This window comes from Rhyacophila brunnea, unplaced genomic scaffold, assembly GCF_057557595.1.
Source record: "Rhyacophila brunnea isolate RB1 unplaced genomic scaffold, BYU_Rbru_1.0 scaffold_23, whole genome shotgun sequence".
Taxonomy (NCBI): Eukaryota; Metazoa; Arthropoda; class Insecta; order Trichoptera; family Rhyacophilidae; genus Rhyacophila; species Rhyacophila brunnea.
This window is the reverse complement of record NW_028232893.1, coordinates 19,194,378-19,217,216: the sequence shown is the minus strand read 5'-3', so window position 1 is coordinate 19,217,216 and position 22,839 is coordinate 19,194,378. Positions and strand designations below refer to the sequence as shown.

Here is a 22,839-nt window from a genome sequence, read left to right as displayed (position 1 = left end):
CGGCATTTTGGCGCTGCTTAGGGGCGGCATTTTGTCTAGGGACGTCACTGGCTGTTAAAATCTGACATAAATAGTGCACACAAAAACTTTATCGGTCATACGTATTTGTTTTCATTGAACTAAGACTAGATACATATCTGTAAAACTAAAATACACAAAATTATGCCATTAAACCATACATAATTTCAGATATTTTAAGGACAGAAGAATATTTTTTATCCGTTATGGTTCGGTTTAGGCAGGGCTTAATGAATTTAAAAAAAACCTATAAACACCATCTGTAATATGTATTCTTAATTCAACGAAATCAAATAAATATGACTGAAAAAGTGTGCACAATTCGTTTCGCCCATAGCATACCTATACTATTATGGTTTGATTTAGGAAGAATCTAATTGGATTTTAAAAACGACACCATCATCAGCACCATCTGTAAATTGTATTCTTAGTTCAATGAAAACAAATAAGTATGATTGACTAATCAATTCAATTATATATAGGTATAATATGAGGCACCAAGGCCAAACGGCCTTTTATCCTCGTCATCTGTAGTACTCGCGTTTGTATGCCTATTAACGAAGAGCTCATGGCCCTTTGTCGTGGGTCTGAAGGAAAAAATAAAATGTAAAAGAAAAGGGGAAAATATGGGTAATACAATGGTTTCTCCTTCGAATTCACGGAGTCAGCACTGCGAAATATTTTATTTTTTATATCTATGCAGATTGAGAGGAAACTAAATGGCCTCTCTTTTGTCTCCTATGGTAGGGAAAAAATATAGACTACTTTAAGAGCAATATTGCTCGTGGTCTAGAAACTTCGGTGGAGATAGCTGGATCGTAATTGTTTAAATCTTTGATCGACTGGTTTGAGAAGTCAGCTGTCATGGAGCTGTAGAATTTTTTAGAAGGTTTCAAGACGTGGTTTCTACATTCAAGTGTCTATGATGAGTGGTATTGCGTACAAACCATAGGGCATCTGTCATTGTTTTAAGAGATTTGTTTTGTAAATAGTCTGTAGTGTTTTTAAATGTTTTGTAGGATTATCATAGCCTCAGATGGGGGCAGCATATATTGTCATAATGGGACGGATAATCGCTGTATAGAGATGGATTGACAAAGTTCATTGTGCACTATTTATGTAGAATCTTAACAGCCTACCTCCACCACTCGCCACTTCCAGGTACCAGTAGTGAAGGGTGGAGGTAGGCTGTTAAGACCGGCCATAAATAGTGCACATTAAACTTCGTTAGATAATCGTTGGACAAATTTAGTCATCCAGTGGTATCCAAGAGGTATAAAACGTCCGCAAGGTAGACCTAGAGGCCGCTGGATCGATGAAATGATAATGGTATACGGAAGTATGTGACAACGCAATGCGCAGGACCGAGAGAAGTGGAATGAGCTTGGAGAGGCCTTCATCCAGCAGTGGATAGATTCAGGCTTGATTAAGATGATAATGAAACTTTGTTAGCCATACGTATTCGTTTTTATTAAACTAAGACTACAATTTACAGATGGTATTGGTTAGTTTTTAAAAATCAATTAAACGCTGCCTAAACCGAACTATAATAGTTTTGGTATATTTTGGGCGATATGACAAAATTGTGCATACTTATTTGTTTTCGTTACATTAGGAATACATATTACACATATTGTTGGTTCATTTTTTTAAATTCATTAACCCCTGCCTAAACCAAACTATAATAGATAAAAAATATTATTCTATCTATAAAATATCCAAAGTTACATACCTAATATGATTTAAACGCATAATTTTAGATATTTTATAGATATATGGGTATTTTTTGACTATTATCTATTATGGCTTGGTTTTCGCAATGTTTAATTGAAATTTAAAAACTAACCAAGACCATCTGTAAATTGTAGTCTTATTTCAATGAAAATAAATACGCATAACTGACAAAGTTTAATGTGCACTATTTATGTCGAATCTTAACAGCCTACCTCCACCTCTCGCCACTACCAGGTAGCTATACCTGCATAGCTGTTACCGATCGTTTCAAAACGTGTAACTATGTAAAAGGTAAAACTAATTAGTAATTTGTTTTTTCTCTCTCGACATATACCTACGAATATTATTGTTATCTAAAATATTATTTGACAAACACAAAATGCGTTGGGCGGTGCGTAACGATATCGTAAATTGTTGTTATTTGAAGGGATAAAAGGCGCGTAGGTCAAATGCTTTATAGAGATAGGTTGCTGACGTATTTAAAAAGGGTGAGTTAATGTCAACCATTTAACGAAATTTATTTTTTAATAGACTCTAAGAAACTTTTAATGCTGGCTGACAGTGATAACCAATTATTTGGAGTATACTTAACTATCTACACCACAGAACAGATTAATAGATATAATTCAGATAGGCTATACCTACCCCAATCGTGTCCGGAAATTTGTACATAATATGCAGTTCGCCGTATACTTCACCGTGAAATGTTATATCAGAAATATTATATGGTCATATCTTTGGGACGTGTAGTACTGAGATAAAATCCATGTGTAAATAAAACACGGTTCTTATCGGTTTACAGGAAGCCAGCGGCAAATTTTGAAAATAGCCGATATATTGGGTGATTTGTTAGGTTAGGTTAGGTTTTCATTCTTTGATTCTGCCAAATCGGCTATAAAAGTTGGCGTGGTTCCAGCCTGACTTCCTGTAAACCGACTTGTACCTAAAATACTTACAAAGCCGTACAGTATACGATCATCTCTTTCCGATAAGAAAGCTCACGGCGAACTGTTATAAGGTGAAATGTAATACATTCAATTTACATGACGTAACCTTACCCATACACTACATTTTGACGCAAGGTTTTGAATGTGTTAGTGTCCTACGAAAATGAAACACACATTATAGACGTGCAATAGTGTGTGTTGCAACCTCAAATATAACAATATTGAATGAGCGTCAGTGCATATACCGAGAGCGTTGGTTACTCGAGATCGGTTGCCTGTTACTCCATACAGTTTGACAGAAAAGCTCGCCACTGGGTGTGTATGCATCAGCTTAGAGATATTCAAACAAAATCACAGTCACAAACACAAAATCACACTGTCAAGATTACAGTACCTACCTACTAGAGAGGTATATTGATTTTTTCTTCTTCTTTGACCATGTCCGATCCTAATAGGATCATATGGACCTCCACAGACTGATGGCTTATATTAAAAGATTTAATTTTTACGAGAAATGGATGTCAGCCACTTGCTCAACCTATTAGGTCCACTTGTATATTGGTATAGCTCCACCAAAATCAACCAAAAAAGGCATACAGGAGGCAGGTCTCATCAACATGCTCAAAAGTTTGGATTTCTCTGTACTCACATAAATGAGAGGGATTTAATCTAAACGTATGGCTTTTTTACGTATATTATAACAAGATTTGACTTGCTCGAGTTGGGTGCCATTAATACAGATAATCGCAGGGTCCGAAAAACAGTTCCTCATTACTTTTGTCTTTGAGACGTTTATCTTTAGGCCGACCGTTTGATTGACATTCGCGAGTTCTTGTATGAATGGCACCCAACTCGAGCAAGTCAGCAGCTACGTCTATCTCGTACAGCAGGCGCCCATAGACGGAAGCATGCACGATGAAATTGCTCGAAGAACAAAGCTGGGATGGAGTGCTTTCGGACGTCTGAATAGTATCTTCAAGAGTGACCTACCATTATGTCTTAAGCGTAGGGTGTTCAACCAATGTGTGCTACCCGTGCTCACGTACGGCTGCGAGACGTGGATCCTCAACACGAGAGATGTCCAAAGGCTAAGAGTTGCACAGCGAGGCGTGGAGAGGTGTATGTTGGGCATCACGCGAAAGGACCGTAAGAGAAACGTATGGGTTAGAAAGCAGACAGGAGAACGCGATGTAATAGACGTTGCCAAACAGCTGTATTGGAGATGGGCGGGGTACATTGCTCGCCGAAAGGACGGCCGCTGGACAAATGCCGTCATCCAGTGGTACCCAAGGGGTACGAAACGGCCACAGGGTCGCCCTAAAAGCCGCTGGATTGACGAACTGGTAAAGTTCGGCGGAAATACGTGGCAGCGAACGACACAGGACCGTGAGAGTTGGAAGAAGCTTGGGGAGGCCTTCATCCAGCATTGTTTTGACCCCGGCTGATGACGATGATGACAACAAGATTTAATGAAACATAGTTTTTACATAGAATATAGGTACCTACTAGATTAAAAATAAATATTATGTCATTAAATTTCACACCGGAAACATGATACTCGTACGTAAATATATTATTATATATGGAGATTATTTAGATTTCAAAACTGGATTTAATTTGTTTTGATTGTAATGTATGGATTTAACTACATTTTTAAACTATGTAGTAGATATTTTTTTAGATATATAATTAATTTAATCAGCTGGTCATTGGTTGGTTGGTTCAAAATACTGGTTGTCCATACATATGTTATGTTGTATTGATAACTTACTAGTCTAGTGAATATCTCGAAAAATTAAAATATGCCGTTTGGATGGTTTTTGATTCTCAATGACTAATGTGGGGTCACGACCTAAGGGGGTTTCTGATATTACGTGATATTTTTTACTACGTGATTTGGGGGGGGGGGTGTAGAAGATGTAACAATATACTGAAATCGATCATTTCAACGATTGTGTTCCTGGTCGCCATAAAGGTTACTTTTATTGTTTTAAAAAATAAAACGTATGAAGACTATAAATACTGGTGTGCTCATTTGTTTTATTTTTCTGTTTTCTTTATCCCATTAGCGTTCTTAGCTTCGAGTCATTTAAATTCAAACAAAGTACGTGGCAACATTTGTCTTGAAGAACCAGCACTCGAAATGGAAAAGTTTACGAACCGGAGCGCTCGATAGTTTTCTGAAGATATTTACATAGCAATGTTATCAAATTGTATGTGTATTTCAAAAAAATAAATGTGTTAGATTTTCTATTATTTGGCCTATCTAGCTCAGATGGTAAAATTATTTTATCGATTTCACGAACATGAACTGAGCTCCGGTGCGTTCCTGTCCATTTCGAGCCCTATAAGAACTCCTCCTGATAAAATGGCAGGCATAACCAACTGAAGATGCTTCACATCAGAATGAAAGTTTCTTTAGTTGTTGAGAATATTATGGTCTAATAATGACACAATTCAATTGATCGTCTCTTTAAACAGAACCTCGAAAGCCGCCCGTTGCGATCCACTGACCTTTTACAATTTATCAGTAAAAGTTAGGGTATTATTGTTGCAATGACTAATGTTGGAATCTTATCCAATGACTAGCCTCTTTACCTAATTGATTGTTGAATAATCTATCTCGACACATAATAATTTTGACTATTCTGTGAGTTGACTTCTTTTTAGTCGGTGGTGTTTTGGAATCAAGACCTACAACTTTAACCAGTCTTCGACATTTTCAACAGCCACATACTTTTAATATAAATTAATTCTGTGTCGTCTAAGTTCCAGCTTCAGAAGAGTATCCAAAGGTTGGTAAGTCACCTAATACATTTTAATTCTTTTTTTTTTTAATTTATTTTCTAAACTTTGCGCGGGTGTCATTTGATTTTTTTGAATTTAGAATATTGTCTTCCAGCTTTTGCGGTTATTTTTAATGTTCTTTCATTATGTATTTATTTAATTTTAGGACATTTACGATTTATATTTTTCCAGTGTGATGTAATCCGAGTTCAAGGAGCAATTAATTCTTAGACTTCGTCAATCGTTATCCGTTCTCTTATGCGTCAATTACATTGAGCTTCTTTACGAGCTGTTTGTTGGCGAATTTATAATCTGCCTGTAAAGTCGCCCAGTGTAATCATCGAACAAGCTAAAATTTCGATGATTACACTGGGTGACTTCACAGGCAGATTATAAATTCGCCAACAATAACAGCTCGTAAAGAAGCTCAATGTAATTGACGCATTAGTCACTTTAACCTTTCACAGGTCAAACATGACTCGCGCCTTTTGCCTTCTCAAAACTGCAGAATGTAAATCGTTATTGTAGCATTGCTAAAGAGAGTCCGCGTGGTTGGGTATTTAATGAAATAATAACGCGATGTTTAAAATATATATTTATAATTACGGTTTTATTAGTAACTTATTAGATAGGTGCGTAATCGTAATGTTTCAATCACCTCTTCAAGATATACCTACTTCAATCGCCACCTATTACTTTCATGTCTTCTCACTTTAAAGCAGGCGTTAGGGCGTTACGGCTCTGATCGGTGAGCCACGGGTTTGAAACTCGCTACAGAGTAAAATTTACACGCTGTTATTTTGAGTGAATCGCATACAACCTATTCTTGTAAAATGCCGTGTCATTCATTCTACAGTGGCACCATAGGCGATTCGCGCATGTATTGAATTGCTTGCGACAATGCCTGTTTCAATGCTAGCAAACAATACAACTACAACTGTAAACCGCATTTGCCGTACCCATGGTGCCACTGTAAAACGTTTTACCTTATACCTCTCACATGGCGGAGATATGCTAAACTTAAAATTATATAATATAACTAATGTAATTGGAAAATCCTCGAGCTTCTTCTGGTAATGTTAACAAGGATAACAGAAAATAAGAACGCTGTATTGTACTGTTATTTTCTAACTACCTTTTCGTAAAACTGCGCGTGTTTTAACATCCGGTTCGCTCTATCAGGTTCAATGACTCCAATGAAGTCAAAATGTCTCGAATCTGTTACAATTGAAATTTCTAAGTCTATGTCACAATATTATACCGTTTCAGTATTTGCAGGAATCAGCAGAATGCAACGTTTTCTTTTGTTTCAGCAATTCCGCTTATTATAAAATGTACTTACATAGAATCCTACAACAAGTTTCAAATAACAAGTGGGGATGAAAATGGTGTCCACCTTTTTTTTCATATTTGAGCTCCTCTTTGAAATCATGTGATTATAATATAACCTTTTCACATTCTGTCTGTTACAGGAAACTTATATTTTCGTCTATTTTATAAGTTTAAGTTTCAGCCATGCGGTTATATAATTCTGCGCTTTCATATGTGTGTCTTAGGTATATTATATTGGTAAAAATTTAAATAGGTATATATTCATATCCATAAAAGCAAAATAAATAATATATAGGTATATGACCTGAAGGCAATTATTGATGCTTTAAAAACGTGGTGTTGGCATCGAATGCTTCGTATTTCTTGGACAGAGTACACGAGAACCAGTCAATCATCAATTGACTCCAGATAAAGGAACGGCTCTTGACAATAATGTATAAGACGAATTCTCCAGTTTTTTCGATATATTATTAGGCCCAGACCAGATAACCTGGAAAGACTGATGTTTTTGGTAGAAGTAAAGGAAGACGCGCTGGAGTGATCAAGTAAAGATGCTTATTGTGGCCAGCCTTTACTCTGCTTTGAAAGAAACAGCTGGAAAGTCTTACTCACAATCCTCAGCCACGAGGGAATGACCTAGAAAATGAGAAAGATATTTCAATAATCATTAGGTAGTTTAGAAGTAAATTTCGTAAAGTAGTATGTAATTTTGTTCCCGCCAATATCATTACGTAAATAATAATTATTGTAAATTGTATTTATTTTCTAGAAAGTTGTAATTTACAAATTATCGTGTAGTACTATAAAATTGTAAAATTTTACAATACCTAATGATACTCGTAGTATGAAATTACAATAATAATATTGTAAAATCTAATTAAGGGTTCGATTAAATATCGATTAACACCAATGACTTGAAGTTTTTATTCGTTTGCGATTTTAGTGTAAATTTATTATTTTAAATTAAGAATAAATTGTAGGTAGGCGATTTTATTTATAGGTAGGTACATCCAACATCCAAGCGATTTCAAATTTAAATAATAATAATAATATACAAGCTCAGATTTATAGACTTCAATGACCTAATGAATATTAGGGGCTTCTAGTAAAAAAATTGCTAATGTTTTTGTAATATTATAATATTATGTTTTTATTTTTTGCTACTTATTTGATACCTATTCTGTAGCGATTTTTCATGAAGGATATTGAGCAGTTGAATACCGTGTCCGGAAACTTGTACGTATGCAGTTCGCCGTATCACACTTCACCGTGAATAATATTGTATCGGAAATATATTAAAGACCGTCCAACCTCTTTGGGTCGTATAGTACTGATATAAAATTCATGTCTAAATAAAAGACGGTCCTTGTCGGTTTACACTTTACAGGAACCCAGCAGCAAAAAAAAATGGAAAATAGCCGATATACTGGATTATTTGTTAGGTTAGGTTTTCATTCTTGAATCCATAAATTTTGCCAAAATCATCTATGAAAATTGAATTAATGTTCATATTAAATCTGAGACCGTATAGTATACGGTCATCTCTTTCCGATAATAAAGCTCACGACAAACTGTGCCACGGTGAGATGTTTTACGTACAATTTAAATGTAACCGTTGAATACTTAGTTGGTACAAAAATCATAAATAAATGTTAGTTTTTTCATAATCTGATCGTAAAACATCTATTAAAATATAACAAGTCCAGATAACCTAACAATAATTATTATTGTAACACTCACTGCAATACTATAACCATTATGTTGACTACGACTAAAGCCGCGTTGACACGGTCCAAGTACGATCCAAGTACATTTGGACCGAGTGCCATCCAAGCGCGCTCGTATGACATATCTTTATACTAATTATTCCTATCCAAGCTAACTTGGATGAGTAGGACGCGGTCCGAGTAGCTTGGATAGGAATAATTAGTATGAAGATGTCTCATACGAGTGCGCTTGGATGGCACTCGGTCCAAGTGTACTTGGATAGTACTTGGACCGTGTCAACGCGCTTTTACGGACCATATTATATTATCGTCGCCCAAAAGCAAAAGGGAACTTGTGACATTTTCATGGTTTTCAGTTATGAATGTAGTTTTATTCGTATTTTTTTCTCTACATTATAGGCCAAATGCCATTTGTGGAGAATACATGAATAATCACAATTAACAAAAGAAAATAAAGGTCACTTAGGTACTGTTCGGTTATACGGAATACAGCGGAAAACATATTTTGAAAATAGCCGATAAACTGGATTATTTGTTAGGTTAAGCTAACCAAACTTAACCTAACCTAACCTAACCTAACCTAACCTAACCTAAACTAACCCAAACTAACAAAATATCCAGTATATCGGGTATTTTCAAAATGCGTTTTCCGCTGTATTCCGTATAACCGAACAGTACCGTCACTTATTCATGGTCACCATCAGGGCTCGAAATGGACCGGAACGCACCGGAGCGCCGTTCCGGTTCGTAAAATCACCAACATTATCGCTCCGTCTCGTGGACATATTAATTTGACAGTGAGCTAGTTTTGCCATTTAACGTAAAAATCTAAAATTTTGTCCACACTGGTAACCTCATTAAATTACACGATAATTATCAAAATTTGTTTGACCAAAATTATTTTAATCTAAATTTAATGAGGTTGCCAGCAACTTGTTGCCAATGTGGACACGGCATAACACACTTATTTTTATAAAATACACAAGCAATTAGATAACTATGTTAAAATTTTCATAAAATATTGTGCGCTCCGGTTCGTAAAATATTCCATTTCGAGCACTGGTCAACATCATATCATATTCATGGTCATCAAAGGTCATGTATTTGTAAACCAATCTTCAATAATTTATTAACGTATCTACCTATAACAAAAACGTAACATGTTCACGACTTTGCCAGTCTATATGCAGTGGTTACAAATATAATATAATAAAAGGGTACTGTGTATAATTAAATAAATATAAATTGTATTTCAATCTTTGAGTAATAAGTCACATAGTCGAGTTAAGAAATAACCTCCACACATTTTTTTTTCATTATTCTCTTGTCTATTTTTGCACAAGCGCACTTTTGCTTTTGGGGCGATTTTATTATAATAGTGAGGGTCGGGGGCGTAGATTTATTTATTCCTGAAAGTGCGGGGGTGTGTCTAGTTACCCAAATCACCGTTATGGCGTCCGTAGCCAAAATAGAATGGTAAGGCTATACCCTTGTTCACAACCGCCCTTCCAATTGGCAAATTAAAATTTGTGTTGCGCTTAAGGAGAACAAACAACCAATGAGCCCGATTTCTGAGATAGTTATCAGGGATACCCAGGTCAATACTATCAAGAATGGCAGAGTCGGAAACGTCGGAAAAAATACATTACCAAATATGTATATCATCAAACGTTCATTGCACGATTATGAGGGCATTGAATCAAATGAAAGAAACATTTAATTATTAATCTACTTACAATAAGATAACCCAGGTATATTTTTTTTATTCAGGTTCCAGTTGGAAACATAAAGGAAGAAGAAGAACAATCTATTCATCATGTCTACCGTCGCTGATGTTAAGAGCTGGTGCGACGAACAGGTCTACGGCCAATACTTGTCAGGTAATTAAAAGTATAATATCTATCGTAGCTGAGAATGAAGTTAATAATTAATTGTAACAAACTCAGTTCGAGGTTAAATTATTGTGCTTGTGATTGTCATCGATTTTTTTTTATTTTTTTCATGTCATGTTGTGAATGTCTTGAATTTGCAATTTGTAAAGTTCACTATGATAAGTTAACATAAATAAATTTAAAAAATATATTTTGAATTTCGAATTCTGGGTCTAGCAAATTCATGAAAATTCTTAAATTCTTCATTCTTAAAAAAGAAATGTTACGAAGTCTCTTCGTGCGCGGCCAAGATCCACATCGGATTGTAGAGCCAATGAATATCCTGAACAATAATTTTGAATTTTACTTTTAACCTAAACATTTCACGCAAGGCCATTGGACCCGTTTTTTCCTGTCTTCTCGGAATCGCGGAAATGATAAGCATATTTAAAACGAATTGATACCCAATAAACTCTTTATTTATTTAAAATCTAATAAATAGTATTCAACTAAAACGTTCTGTGTCATTAAAATTTTTCGAATCGCTTTACTTTTTAAATTAAATGACAAATAGTAAGTCCTGTTTTCGAAATTGGTCAAAACGACTGTCACGCCACAATGAATGTTGAACTTAATAATAGTTTTGCAGGTATATATTGTATGAGAGAAATGGGTAAAACAATACATTTCATTGATAAACTCACGTACTTTTTTTAATTTCAGAAAAATAAAGATTTTAAAGCCATTTTAGTTTGAGTATACATCAGCCAATTTTGAATGATTTTTTCTCACAAAATAATATATACTGCACAATAAAAATATTTTTTTATTATAATATAACATTTCCGTAATACTATAAATAATAATTTATACTTAATAAAAAAATAAATAAAACCCCATAAATTCGGTACAATTAGTGACGCTATATTACCAAAACACGTCGTACATTTTCATGTATTTATCCTGTTTTCAGACAATTTAGAAATATAATTATTTTGCAAAATTAACAAAAAGAGACCATTTGATCGATTAATCCATACAGTTTTTCTAATTTCTTATTTCTAACGTTAGTACTGGTTAGTACGATCTGGAATTTCAACGGGTAAGGACGTCTTTTTTTTCCCAAAATTTAGTCCGAAGCAATATTATTTGACTCATGGAAAAATGACCTCTACTCTCTTTGCAGTAACAATCAAATTGGCAAGTCGCAATTATTTGTATCGTTCTCTTAGATTAATCGTTCTATTCCGAACACAGGACGCATGCCAGGTGCTATAATTTGTGTTGACTAAAATATCAAACATCATATAGTACCACTGAATGTCAAACTGAAAAAAATGTAGTTTTATTATATTTATTATATTATTTATTATCTTGTAATTGAAATGGTTGCAGCATGTGAGATATTGTAAGATAATTGAATCTAACAACCACGATGGCTACAAGGAAGTACTGAAGGTATTCGTTCGGTGACCCATTTATAAAAAAAAAATATTTTGGTCTTGAGCAGTTTAGATAAAATATAGGTGGACTTTAATTGTTTTGATAAATATGTACCTACTTGGTTAGGCTTTAAGCGATTTGAAAAACTTTGCATGTACTTAATACAGTTTTTATGTACCTGGGTGGCCATGTTTTGTTATTTTCAAAGGGACGTACGTATCCAGGAGTATGTTTATTGGCATTATCAAAATGCGTTTTCCGCTGTATCCGCTTTAACCGAACAGTACCGAAAATTTAAAGTAAAATACGTTTTCGAATGCTGTCATCGTAATGGCCACTGAAACATGTGTCACAATTTTATTAATCGTTAAAATAATAATAAAAAAAGTCTTTTGGGGCACAAAATCACGTACATGTTTTATGATATATGTATTTTTCAGATGGTTTGTGGTAAAATCTTTTTTTTCATACTGCCACAATTCAACTATTCATAATTAATTGTTTGTTAAATTTTTCATAGTGATCTTTGACTTAATAGGTAGGTGATAAAGTTTTTACCTTACTTTATTGTATTAATTTATTGTTAAGTGAGAATTAGCTGCTTTCGTTGTCAGTGTGTATTTGATGAGTGCGCATAGTGCCTGACGATGTCCATTAGAATTTAATATATTTAATGCCGAGTTGAATTGAATGGAATCACCTTAGGCATTTATTAGTAATTATTTAACACAATTAAAAAATATATTGAGGTAAGAACCTAGTTCATTGAATAATAAAAACAATATTACTCTTTACATCACAACTGACAAGATGTATATGAATTGTATGTTGCCTGAACTCGTTGATCCTAGACTAACACGGTTGATGGATATAAGAAACCCTCAATATAATAATTATATTAGATGCTATCAATAGAGAAGAAAAAAAATTTAAAAAATGATAATTTATAATAGTTATTCTAAAACATTACATACCGTTAAGCCTGTACACTAATTAAAGAACCAATTATTAATTTTATATACACTAATGTTCCGAAATCCTCCGCGGCGACCAAAACGTACTGCCGTCAAATACACATTATTATAATAATGGTTTCTTAAATCTTGATTGTTGCGTACTAAATTTAAAAAAAATTGTGCCTCGACAAATATTCATTGAATTGCTTTCTTTTATGAGTCATGTTTTTATAATTCAATAAAAACGCAATAATAACAGACATCTTTTATGCCATCTTGTGAATGTTTTAAACTTATAATTTGTAATGTTAGCTCATGAAAAAATGAATAACTTTTGTATTCATACACACCGATATATATAAATAATATACCAATTTGAAACACCTCAGAAACATACATAAGTATTAGATTTTTTTTTGAAAAATATTTGGACTGAATTTGAACCTACAATATGATAGGTTCAAGAAAAGGTGTCACTTCACAAATTCAGCATATCAATAATATGAGGTTCTTATTTGGAGGTCTACTATTTTTATTATTATAATTTATTCTACCTACCACAAAAATGTTTATAAAATATGTTAGAAAAAAAATATTATTAATTCAACACTTTTAAAACCTCTGATTTTATGCGCTGAAGCTTTTGGCTAATTGTTGAGGCGCTTACGTCAAATTTGATTCTTACGAATGAACCCATAGGCGCTAGGGTCTCCTAAGAAAGAGGTGCCGTTACGTCACTAAAACGTTGTCTATGCAAACCAGATGGCGTTGGTTTCCTGTAAACCTGTAAATACTATAAACATAATTTGGACCAGCGAAAATGACGAACATTGATTTATTTTGTAAGAAAAATGAAGTTTTATATAATGTGAAGACCAAAGACTATTCTGTACTGTACTGTACTGACTTTACAAAGACTGTAAAATTCTCTTATGTGATTCAGTACATAATCAAGCAATACTGTTTTTAAGCGAAAGTATTGCCTGAATTTTTCCTCGTTGCAGTGCAGATGACAACGCACTAAAATTTTAACTGCGCCCTCTGTGTCACGATTTCTAAATATCTCGCTCTCCTCCAAACGACAGTTTTTGTCTACCGATAACTTCTCATCTTTCAAACATAGTAATAATGCTATATCTAGCTAGATCGTCCATTCTCCACCGCAATACGTTCACTGACCGTTGTCTGTCTTTTTTAAGTTTACATCTCTGGTTATCGTTCTTACAGTCGTTTTCTTACATCCGCCGCATCACGTCATGTTATGGCCGCTTCATAATGCGACCGCTTTCTTAAGCCTCAATTACATTGAGCTTCTTTATGAGCTGTTTATTGGCGAATTTAAAAGCGGGCGATTCAGCTACTGCGATTTGATGATTACACACAAAACTTTCCATTCGCTGAGAAGTCACAAGCCAGCGACTATTTTGACAGACCGTAGTTCGTTTTTTTACCGGGAGGTTGGTACTGCGCTCTACTGCGCAGACGCAGTAGGCCCACACGCCGGCGTGTAGCGTGTAAAGTTGACCGGCTTTCAACTTTTCTCGGTAGAGTGTTTACAACCTGCTTATTAGCTTATTCGATGATTACACTGGGCGACTTTACAGGCAGATTGTAAATTCGCCAATAAACAGCTCGTAAAGAACCTCAATGTAATTGACGCTTTAGAAAACTCTATCTTTAGACTTCTATTCATGCTCCCAAGGATACCCCGAATTCTTGCACCTGGACCCTTAAAGAGAAGACACTTTAATACTTACATTCTGTTTGGTACATTTCAGAGGTTGATATTGCAAACTTTTTGCACTGCTGCTGGTACGAGACTGAGAAAACAAAGGAGACCATCGATGCCTACTTCAAGATCAGGTCGTACGCCAAGGAAATATTTGGCAACCGGGATCCATGCTTGCCATCCGTTGTTGAAGCCTTCAGAGTCATGTAAGTTAATATCGGCAACACAAAATTAATGGAAACTGGGTTACCCTACCGTGTGTGGTATCGCGAGGTACAGATATCGAATGTCAAGAAATATCGGACCAACATAAACACGTGAATATGTTATTTTCAATAGGTAGTCTCATAATGCGCATTCAATATTTGAGGACAATCGGCGCTCTTTGCATCTCTTGATTTTATGGCATAAAGTAATAAAGCGAATGTTACATCAAATCTGCTACCACATCCAGTAATGTAAGCCAGTTCCCATTACATACATCGCGACTGCTTGATTAATTTTAATACTTATCCCATGCGGCTCTGCGAGCAAATCAACTTAGCCATAATAATTAAAATATTAATTTTGTGTGCTCAAACTCTTTTATTACTCGTAGTGGTTTTCAAACTATATCATTACATGGCACCCCCTTAGTGCAAGTATACATATTTTTTCATGGGTTATTTTAGTTTAGTAGTGCAATGCACTTGTATAGTGGGAGAGCAACCGATACACATTGCTTGCTTGCCTCTTCTTCGAGAATCTGAATTAGAGAAAGATGTCACAGAGATTCTAGACAGTGTCACCCGGTGGCTATAATAATGTAGAAGTGAATATTCGTTGAACATGGAAGAATAAATCTCTTTGGTGTTTATTATCTTTATCTGGTTCTACGCCTTCAGCAAATTTTCTGTATGAGGCCGAGGCATGATCGTCAGGCTGCACATAAAAATTTCGTGAGTTATCTCATCCGAATTTAAATTGAAATTACTAGCCACTGTCGATCGATTTGCATAATCTGAAAAATTAAATGTCTGTTTGAATAATTATGAAATACTAAGCCACAAATTATCAGTATTACAACGATTTTAGTGAGAGCTTCGCTCTACATTCAACGTGTGTCATTAATAATTTGGGGCCTGTTAGATATTGCTATAGTAATATCGTGAAGCATAGAAAAGGTAAAAAAAAAAATGGTACTGTTCGGTTATGAGGAATACAGCGGAAAACACATTTTGAAAATACTCGATATACTGGATTATTTCGTCACTGTTCTGGCAGAAGACACTAATTCGAAAAAATTACATATTGAGTTAGTTATACCAAAATGTTCCTTATTTCAAACTTTACCGTCTGGAAACATTCTTAATAAATAAACAGTCTTTATTTTAAAGTCATCCTTTTTACGATTACTTAATAAACTCACATGATCCCACTCCATTCAAACATTTTAACAACTTCATAGTCAAATTACTCAAAACTAGTATTCTCCAGTTAATGTGTTCTGCCAGAACAGAGACCATTTGTTAGTTTGGGTTAGTTTAGGTTAGGTTAAGTTAACCTAACAAATAATCTAGTATATTGGCTATTTTCTTAATGTGTTTTCCGCTGTATTCCTCATAACCGAACGTACCAAAAAAATGTGCTTTCACAATACTGGATATTACATTTTCGGTTATTGTTTATCGATTGTTAGCACTTTTGTCGGATTAACTAGATTCAATGTTGAAGATTCATTGTGTTACCTTCATTTATGTTTTTTAAACTATCAAAAAAACAGGGATCTTGTTTTTCTACAGTTTTACGGGGTCGTACATTTTGAAAATACTCTTATTAGTTATTTTATCCGTATTAACTATTTAAATTTGTTAATAATAACCGAACACAGATGACGTACACAGTATTTACATGCTTGTAGTAGGTAAGTATTTTTTTTTAATGCCCGGCTATGTCACTTAAGAAGTACACATAACAACTCTGGTTTATTTTACAGGTCATTCGCGGTTCTTCCCAAGAAGACAGTCAATGAGAGTCGCGTGATATACACGGGATTGTGTCAGACCGACCCGAACATGTACGTCTTCGCAGACGTCATGAAATGTCTGCACATGGTCGTGGACTTGCAGCTCAAACAGGTAATAATTAATAATAATGCCCATTTTGTACCTGTTTAAAAATGCAATGTAATTTATTCCAATTATTATTGAAATAACAACAATTCAAATTATGATGTAATTCGAATTATCACACCAAAAATTTAAGTTCATATTAAACTATAATAGGTACCTATTATTGTTTGTTCTATACTATTTCTTGTTTTTAACACCCAATGACAGTAGTTTAGTAGTAGCAATGAATTACCCTGGCTTTATAGTGAAAAAAACTTGGATCCCTGGACGAGAAACGAGTGATTTACACGTTGGACTAAAATGGCTCTCATAAGACTTGGTGCTAACTAGCAACTGTGCTAACTGTCAATTTTTGGTATTATCAATAATTGTATTAATTAGAATAAAACATAATATATTATTTAATAAAGATCTGGACCGGTTTCCTCCACTTAACAGTAAATTCTTAACTGAGACTCAAATTATTTATTGCATCACTGATATTTAAACGTAATATTGGTTGATGTATTGCTGACAATAAACCTCATTTTAGCCCCCGCAGCCTAGTGTGTAAGGCACTAGACTTTCATTCAAGGGCTTCGGTTTCTATTCCCTGTGAGGTTCTCAAAAGTATGGCATGATTGTTTCACTTCTATTACTAACTACAAACTACTGATTCACTACACTATTGTCATTGGGCATCATGGGGTGCTGTAGTGTTTAAAAAAGAATTTATATATGCATATAAGAATAATATATTATATGTATATTATAACAGTCAGTCTACCTCCACCCTTCGCCACTGGTATATAATATTATATAGTATACAGATATATTATTAATGATAAACGAAATAACTCTCATCTATGTTGATGATGTAATCATCAGCCTTTTTAAGCTGGACTTTAATCTTTAATTTTATTGATTTAAAAAACATGATTTCACTAAGGAATCTCTAAGTCATATAATAGATACAGTCAATAGTAGATACTATAAAATATATAATGATGTTTCACCCGAAATATCTATTGATTAAAACAGTAAATTCATGGAATTAAAATTTATTGGTATTATACTATTATAAAATGGATTTCTATCAATTAAATGCTATCTCAATTAATTGCTGGTGTAATGTTTTGATTTCGCAGGGACAAGAGAAAGGATTCGTGTTTATATTTGACATGAGGGGAACAGAATTTGGCCATGTCAAAAAGATGGACGTGGAAACCATGAAGAACATCATGTTCTATCTACAGGTAAATGAGTCGCTTATTCGCCAAAATGTTTAGATATTTTTAATAAAATTAGTTTTGAATGTATGTATGTGCTATATCGATAGGTCTATCAGCTTATCAAGACACGAGTTTTAAGTTCACCCTGTTTCCTCAAAAAATTAAAATGAATATTGATTTAATTGAGCCAAACCCTCTCTAAGGATAAATAACAAGTTACTAAATCCTCTCGAGATAGCCGACCAATCAGATGTAACGATTCAGACCATGATTTTTAGCATACATTCAAATCGCTATACTAACGTCACCACTACTAGCTCAATTTTGGTCTGACTATTTGACTGATTTTATTAATTAATAATGAATATTTTTTAGTTAGTGTAATGAAATCTCAAGCAGGAGATTCAAGGAAACGTTTGATGAATCCAGATCCGCGGAAACATATCTGGTAACCTCAAGCGAGATGTTTAAAAATTGCTATTCCAAACCAGCGTTATTACTGTTTTTTTTTGAATAATCCAGTGTTGCATCATATTAATTTTATTTTTGTGCATACAACGTGCAACATTATTTACTTTATGTCAAAAAATATAATTATTATTGGAACTTTATTTCGTAATCATCTTACGTAGATTTCTCTAAGTATTTATTTTTTCATTTTTTTTTAATGACCAGAATTAGATATTTTGTTTAGTGTTCTTGTTTTATTTTGTAAGGTTTTAGGAGGTCAATATTGTAATTGAAGGGTACAGGAGAAGAACATAATATTGCTATGTCACACAAATGTCAAACTGAGACATCGTTGATTAAAGACTTTAAAGCAGTGGTTCACAAATGCGGCCCGAAATGGCATTTGTTGCGGCCCAAAATAACAAGTACCTACTTCATCACCAAATTTTTCATTGAATATGATAAAAATCTGTGTTCGATATGTGAACAAATTATGCAGTAGCAAGGATAAATAATTATAGATTTGCGACCGAAATTCATCTTTTTACAATGAGTCACACGTCTGTGGTGCAGGTGCAGTCTATTTTTAGATTATTGTTTTCACAACGCGCATTTTAGTGTTAGTTCTCCAGGAATTTTGTCAGTGCATAGCATTTGTGAATCGATATTAAAAAATCACTGTAAAAAAATCTCACTACTAAGTTCCATCGTGCAAATATGCACGTAATGCGGAGTGGAGAGTGATTGAAGTTGGTGATAAAACTATGGACTTAACTATTAAATCAAAAATAAAACATACAATGTATATCTCATCTAGTATCATAATTTTTCAACACTTTTACTCTTTGCGGCCTGTGAAAAATTAGAAAATAGATAAATTGGCCCTTCTTTTAAAAAGTTTGTACACCACTGCTTTAAAGTCTTAAAGGGCGTCGGTTTTTGTCTGGCGCTGCTTATAGCGCTCATCCGTTCATCCGGCGTTTCATAGGGGGAGACTTTTGATTTATGATTCCTATGCACTATCAAGAGTGTCAAGTCTGACATAAATGTAGATTGTAGACCATAGACAATACATGTTTTTACCATGAACGAAATAGACATTTCTTATTTTTTAGCCTGCATGATAATTTTCAATGCTCCGTAATACTTTCACTATTACTGTTACCGCCGAAATTAAAATACCATAGTACTCGGTTACACAGTCCCACGATGGCCGCGCGGCTTAAGCCTCTGCCTATAGCGTCGTGGGTCCCAGGTTCGAATCCTGGGTCTGGCAAGTATACATTTTGTTTTTCAATTTGTGTATGAGTCAGAGTATGGACCTAATAGTTTGAGCAAGTGGCTGACATCCATTTCTCGTAAAAACAAAATCTGTTAATACAAACCTCCACTCTGTGGAGGCCTATATGATCTTATTAGGATCGGACATGGTCGAAAGAAAAGAAAAAAAAAGTACTCGATTCGATCTACGAGACTGCATTCCCAGTTTTAAAAAAAATTAAAAGGTGATATAACATGTTCTTCATCTGAATCCTTCAATTATGTTGTCTGCATAGAACATTTACTCTCAGATCACCGATTGTTTTTTTCTAGCATTGGACAGTCATTAATGATATGCCACACTGTTTGAGAGGTGTTGCCATCACATGGGCAACAGTCATTGTTCCTTAGTTTGAAAATTTCTATTAAATTGAGTACTTCATATTATCGCGAGTGGAGAACTACAAGGTTCTAAGTGTTTGTCCTTGGAGAAACAAAAGTAACAATGAGGCAACTTAGAATACTACTTCTTTGTTGGGTTTGTTTTTTCAAGGACGAACACTTAGAACCTTGTAGTATTAGGCTCACGTTATGTAGCTAGATACGGCCAGTAGAACTACCGTAGAACTGCAATTCTTCTTATGTCACCTTGATCTACAAAAGCATAAAAGAGCCAAAAGAAAAGCAAAATTTGGGGCAAAATAATAATCATGTGATATTTGTGCCGTTTTCAGTATGCGATACCGGTGTGCATAAAAGAGATCCACTTTGTGAACATGGACCGTTTCTCGAACGGCATCATGGCTTTGATGAAGCCCTTCATGACGAAGGAAATCCGCCAGAAGATAAGCTTCCACACAGAAGGAAACGATTCCTTCTATTCTCTCGTCCCAAAGGAGATCTTGCCAGTTGAGCTGGGCGGCGCAGGAAGCAGTGTTGAAAATCTGCGAGGTCAGTGTAACAATCTTTTCTGTCTTCTACGCTTCATTATTTTGTTCATAATCCAAGCAAAATTAGATGGCAATATGCTTTATATATGAATACGTGTATTAATTAAGGCGCTAAGTACCAAAAAAATAAAAACTGACATTTTATAGAAAAATGTTCTACATACCAACGCCAATAACTTCAACTATAGTCTAAGTGCCTTAAGCAAGTCAAAAAAATACAGCAAAATAATTAAACCTGTCGACGTTGTAAGTCCGTTGGCGTTTTTTTATTTATAATGGTGTAGGTAGCACTGCAGTGGTCAACGGCATTCAATATAAAATAGCTGACGATGGTGTATTGACACTTGCGAGTTCATAATACCTAAAATTATAGAAGCTGCCGTGATTGCTTCACACTGTAAAACTACATTTTTCAAAAGGTCTGCTTCATGAAATTTTACTGCAATGACTCGGTATTTTGTAACTACAGGCAATACTACTTTTTGGTACTTAGAGCCTTATTTAATACACGTATTCATATGTAATTAATATTCATTTTATGTACCCATTATTTATAAATATATTGAGAACCGATTATCTATGCAAACACAAAACCAGAAGTACTAAAATGTCAAGCTTTTGAAACCAGTTTGACATTATTTGCACATGCAACTGACACAAGTGCTAGGGACACTAAATCTGCAATTCGTTGAAATAACCGTAGACGACGATATAATTATTCAATTTATATTGTGCAATTTTCATAGTTTTATCATTGTCACCATCATCATCAGCCGGGGTCGATCCACTGCTGTATGAAGGCCTCCCCTAGCTCTCTGCACTTTTCTTGGTCCCTAGTTCTTTGCTGCCATGTACATCCATTAAACTTAATGAGCTCGTCTATCCAGCGGGTTTTAGGTCGTCCCTGTGGGCGTTTAGTGCCTCTTGGGTACCACTGTATGACGTCATTTGTCAAGCGGTTATCTACTCGCCGAGCGATATGTCCAGCCCATTGCCATTTTATCTGCTTTGCGATCTTAATCACATTGCGTACTCTGGTCTGGTTTCTTATCCATTGATTTGTTTTGTGATCATTATGCATTATGGGCAACATGCGCCTTTAAATGCCACGTTGCGCTACTTGTAATTTTTGGATTTCTCTTAGACTAAGAGTCCATGTTTCACATGCATACGTGACCGTTGGTAGCACACATTGGTTAAATACTCAATATAAATACTATCATTGTATGTGAATTAAAAAATATTTCAATCGTAGATCACTTTCAATCTCCAAAAGTTACAATACCATGCTAAGCTGTCAACTAGTTTTACATAATGTCATCTTTGCATTATTTGACACTTGGTATTTATGTAGATTTTTTAATTCAAAATCACACCATAAAGTTTTGAAAAGGTTTTTGTATGTTCCATTTTGAATAACCGGAACTGAACCCCAGAACCTGGATTTCAAATTTTATTTTGATAGAATTAATTAAACTATTGTGACGATTTTTCATTGAAACTGTATCTGGAACCAAACATTTAAAAAATGTTAAGATATGACAACTACAGATGTATCAACTCATTTTATTAAATTAATTTTCAGACGAGACATACAAGAAAGTTGTCGAAAACCGAGAATTCTTCACCACCGAGGACCAAAAGCGTATTGCCAAGAACCACATCTTTTCCGACACCCCCTTCAAGCATGACTTTTTCGAAAACGGCTTCGATAACATACGTATCGACTGATTTATCACCTATCAATATTGTCAACAACATTTTTATTCAATCGTTGACAAACGATATTAATGTTAAGTCAAATTCGTGTAAATGGTAATCACAACGTATTGAGATATTTTATACAAAAATTGAGAAACTAACGTTAAAACCGACTAGTTATGTCTGACGCATGAAAACATAATTTCCAATTAATATTGAACTGTTCGGTTTTAGTTATTAGATCTCAAATTGTCAGAATGTCTGCAATAATGTATTCAGTGCTTTTGAAATGGACCGGACTGCAGCTCCGATTAATGAAATCCTCGAGAGACTACCACTCTGTCCTCTGTACACTAAAAGAAACATATTTTTCTTAAAGTTTAATTATAAACTTGACGCGTCGTTGACCTCTATATCTACAAACAATAATGAGAATTTTTAGGCAATTTTAATTTCTATTCAATTTCGACCTTCATTGAACAGACTTTGTTTTTTATGTACTAACCAAAGTATTCTCTACCCTAGTAATAATAATTGCTTACAGATGGCAGATAAAGGAAGAAAATGATAATAATAGTTGTTTTAGACAGTAAATTTCGTAAAAAAATATTT

At 34.4% G+C, this 22,839-nt stretch overlaps 1 protein-coding gene across 1 annotated transcript; it reads left to right on the top strand.

Annotated features, from left to right (window-relative positions):
- Positions 1 to 10,361: 10,361 nt before the first annotated feature.
- On the top strand, positions 10,362 to 22,257 carry LOC147069646 (retinol-binding protein pinta-like). Its single transcript, XM_085950861.1, has 6 exons — positions 10,362 to 10,425; positions 14,594 to 14,750; positions 16,520 to 16,661; positions 17,783 to 17,890; positions 20,311 to 20,527; positions 22,112 to 22,257. The coding sequence occupies exons 1-6, from the start codon at positions 10,362 to 10,364 to the stop codon at positions 22,255 to 22,257; spliced, it is 834 nt and encodes a 277-aa protein (XP_085806987.1).
- The last annotated feature ends 582 nt before the right edge of the window (positions 22,258 to 22,839 follow it).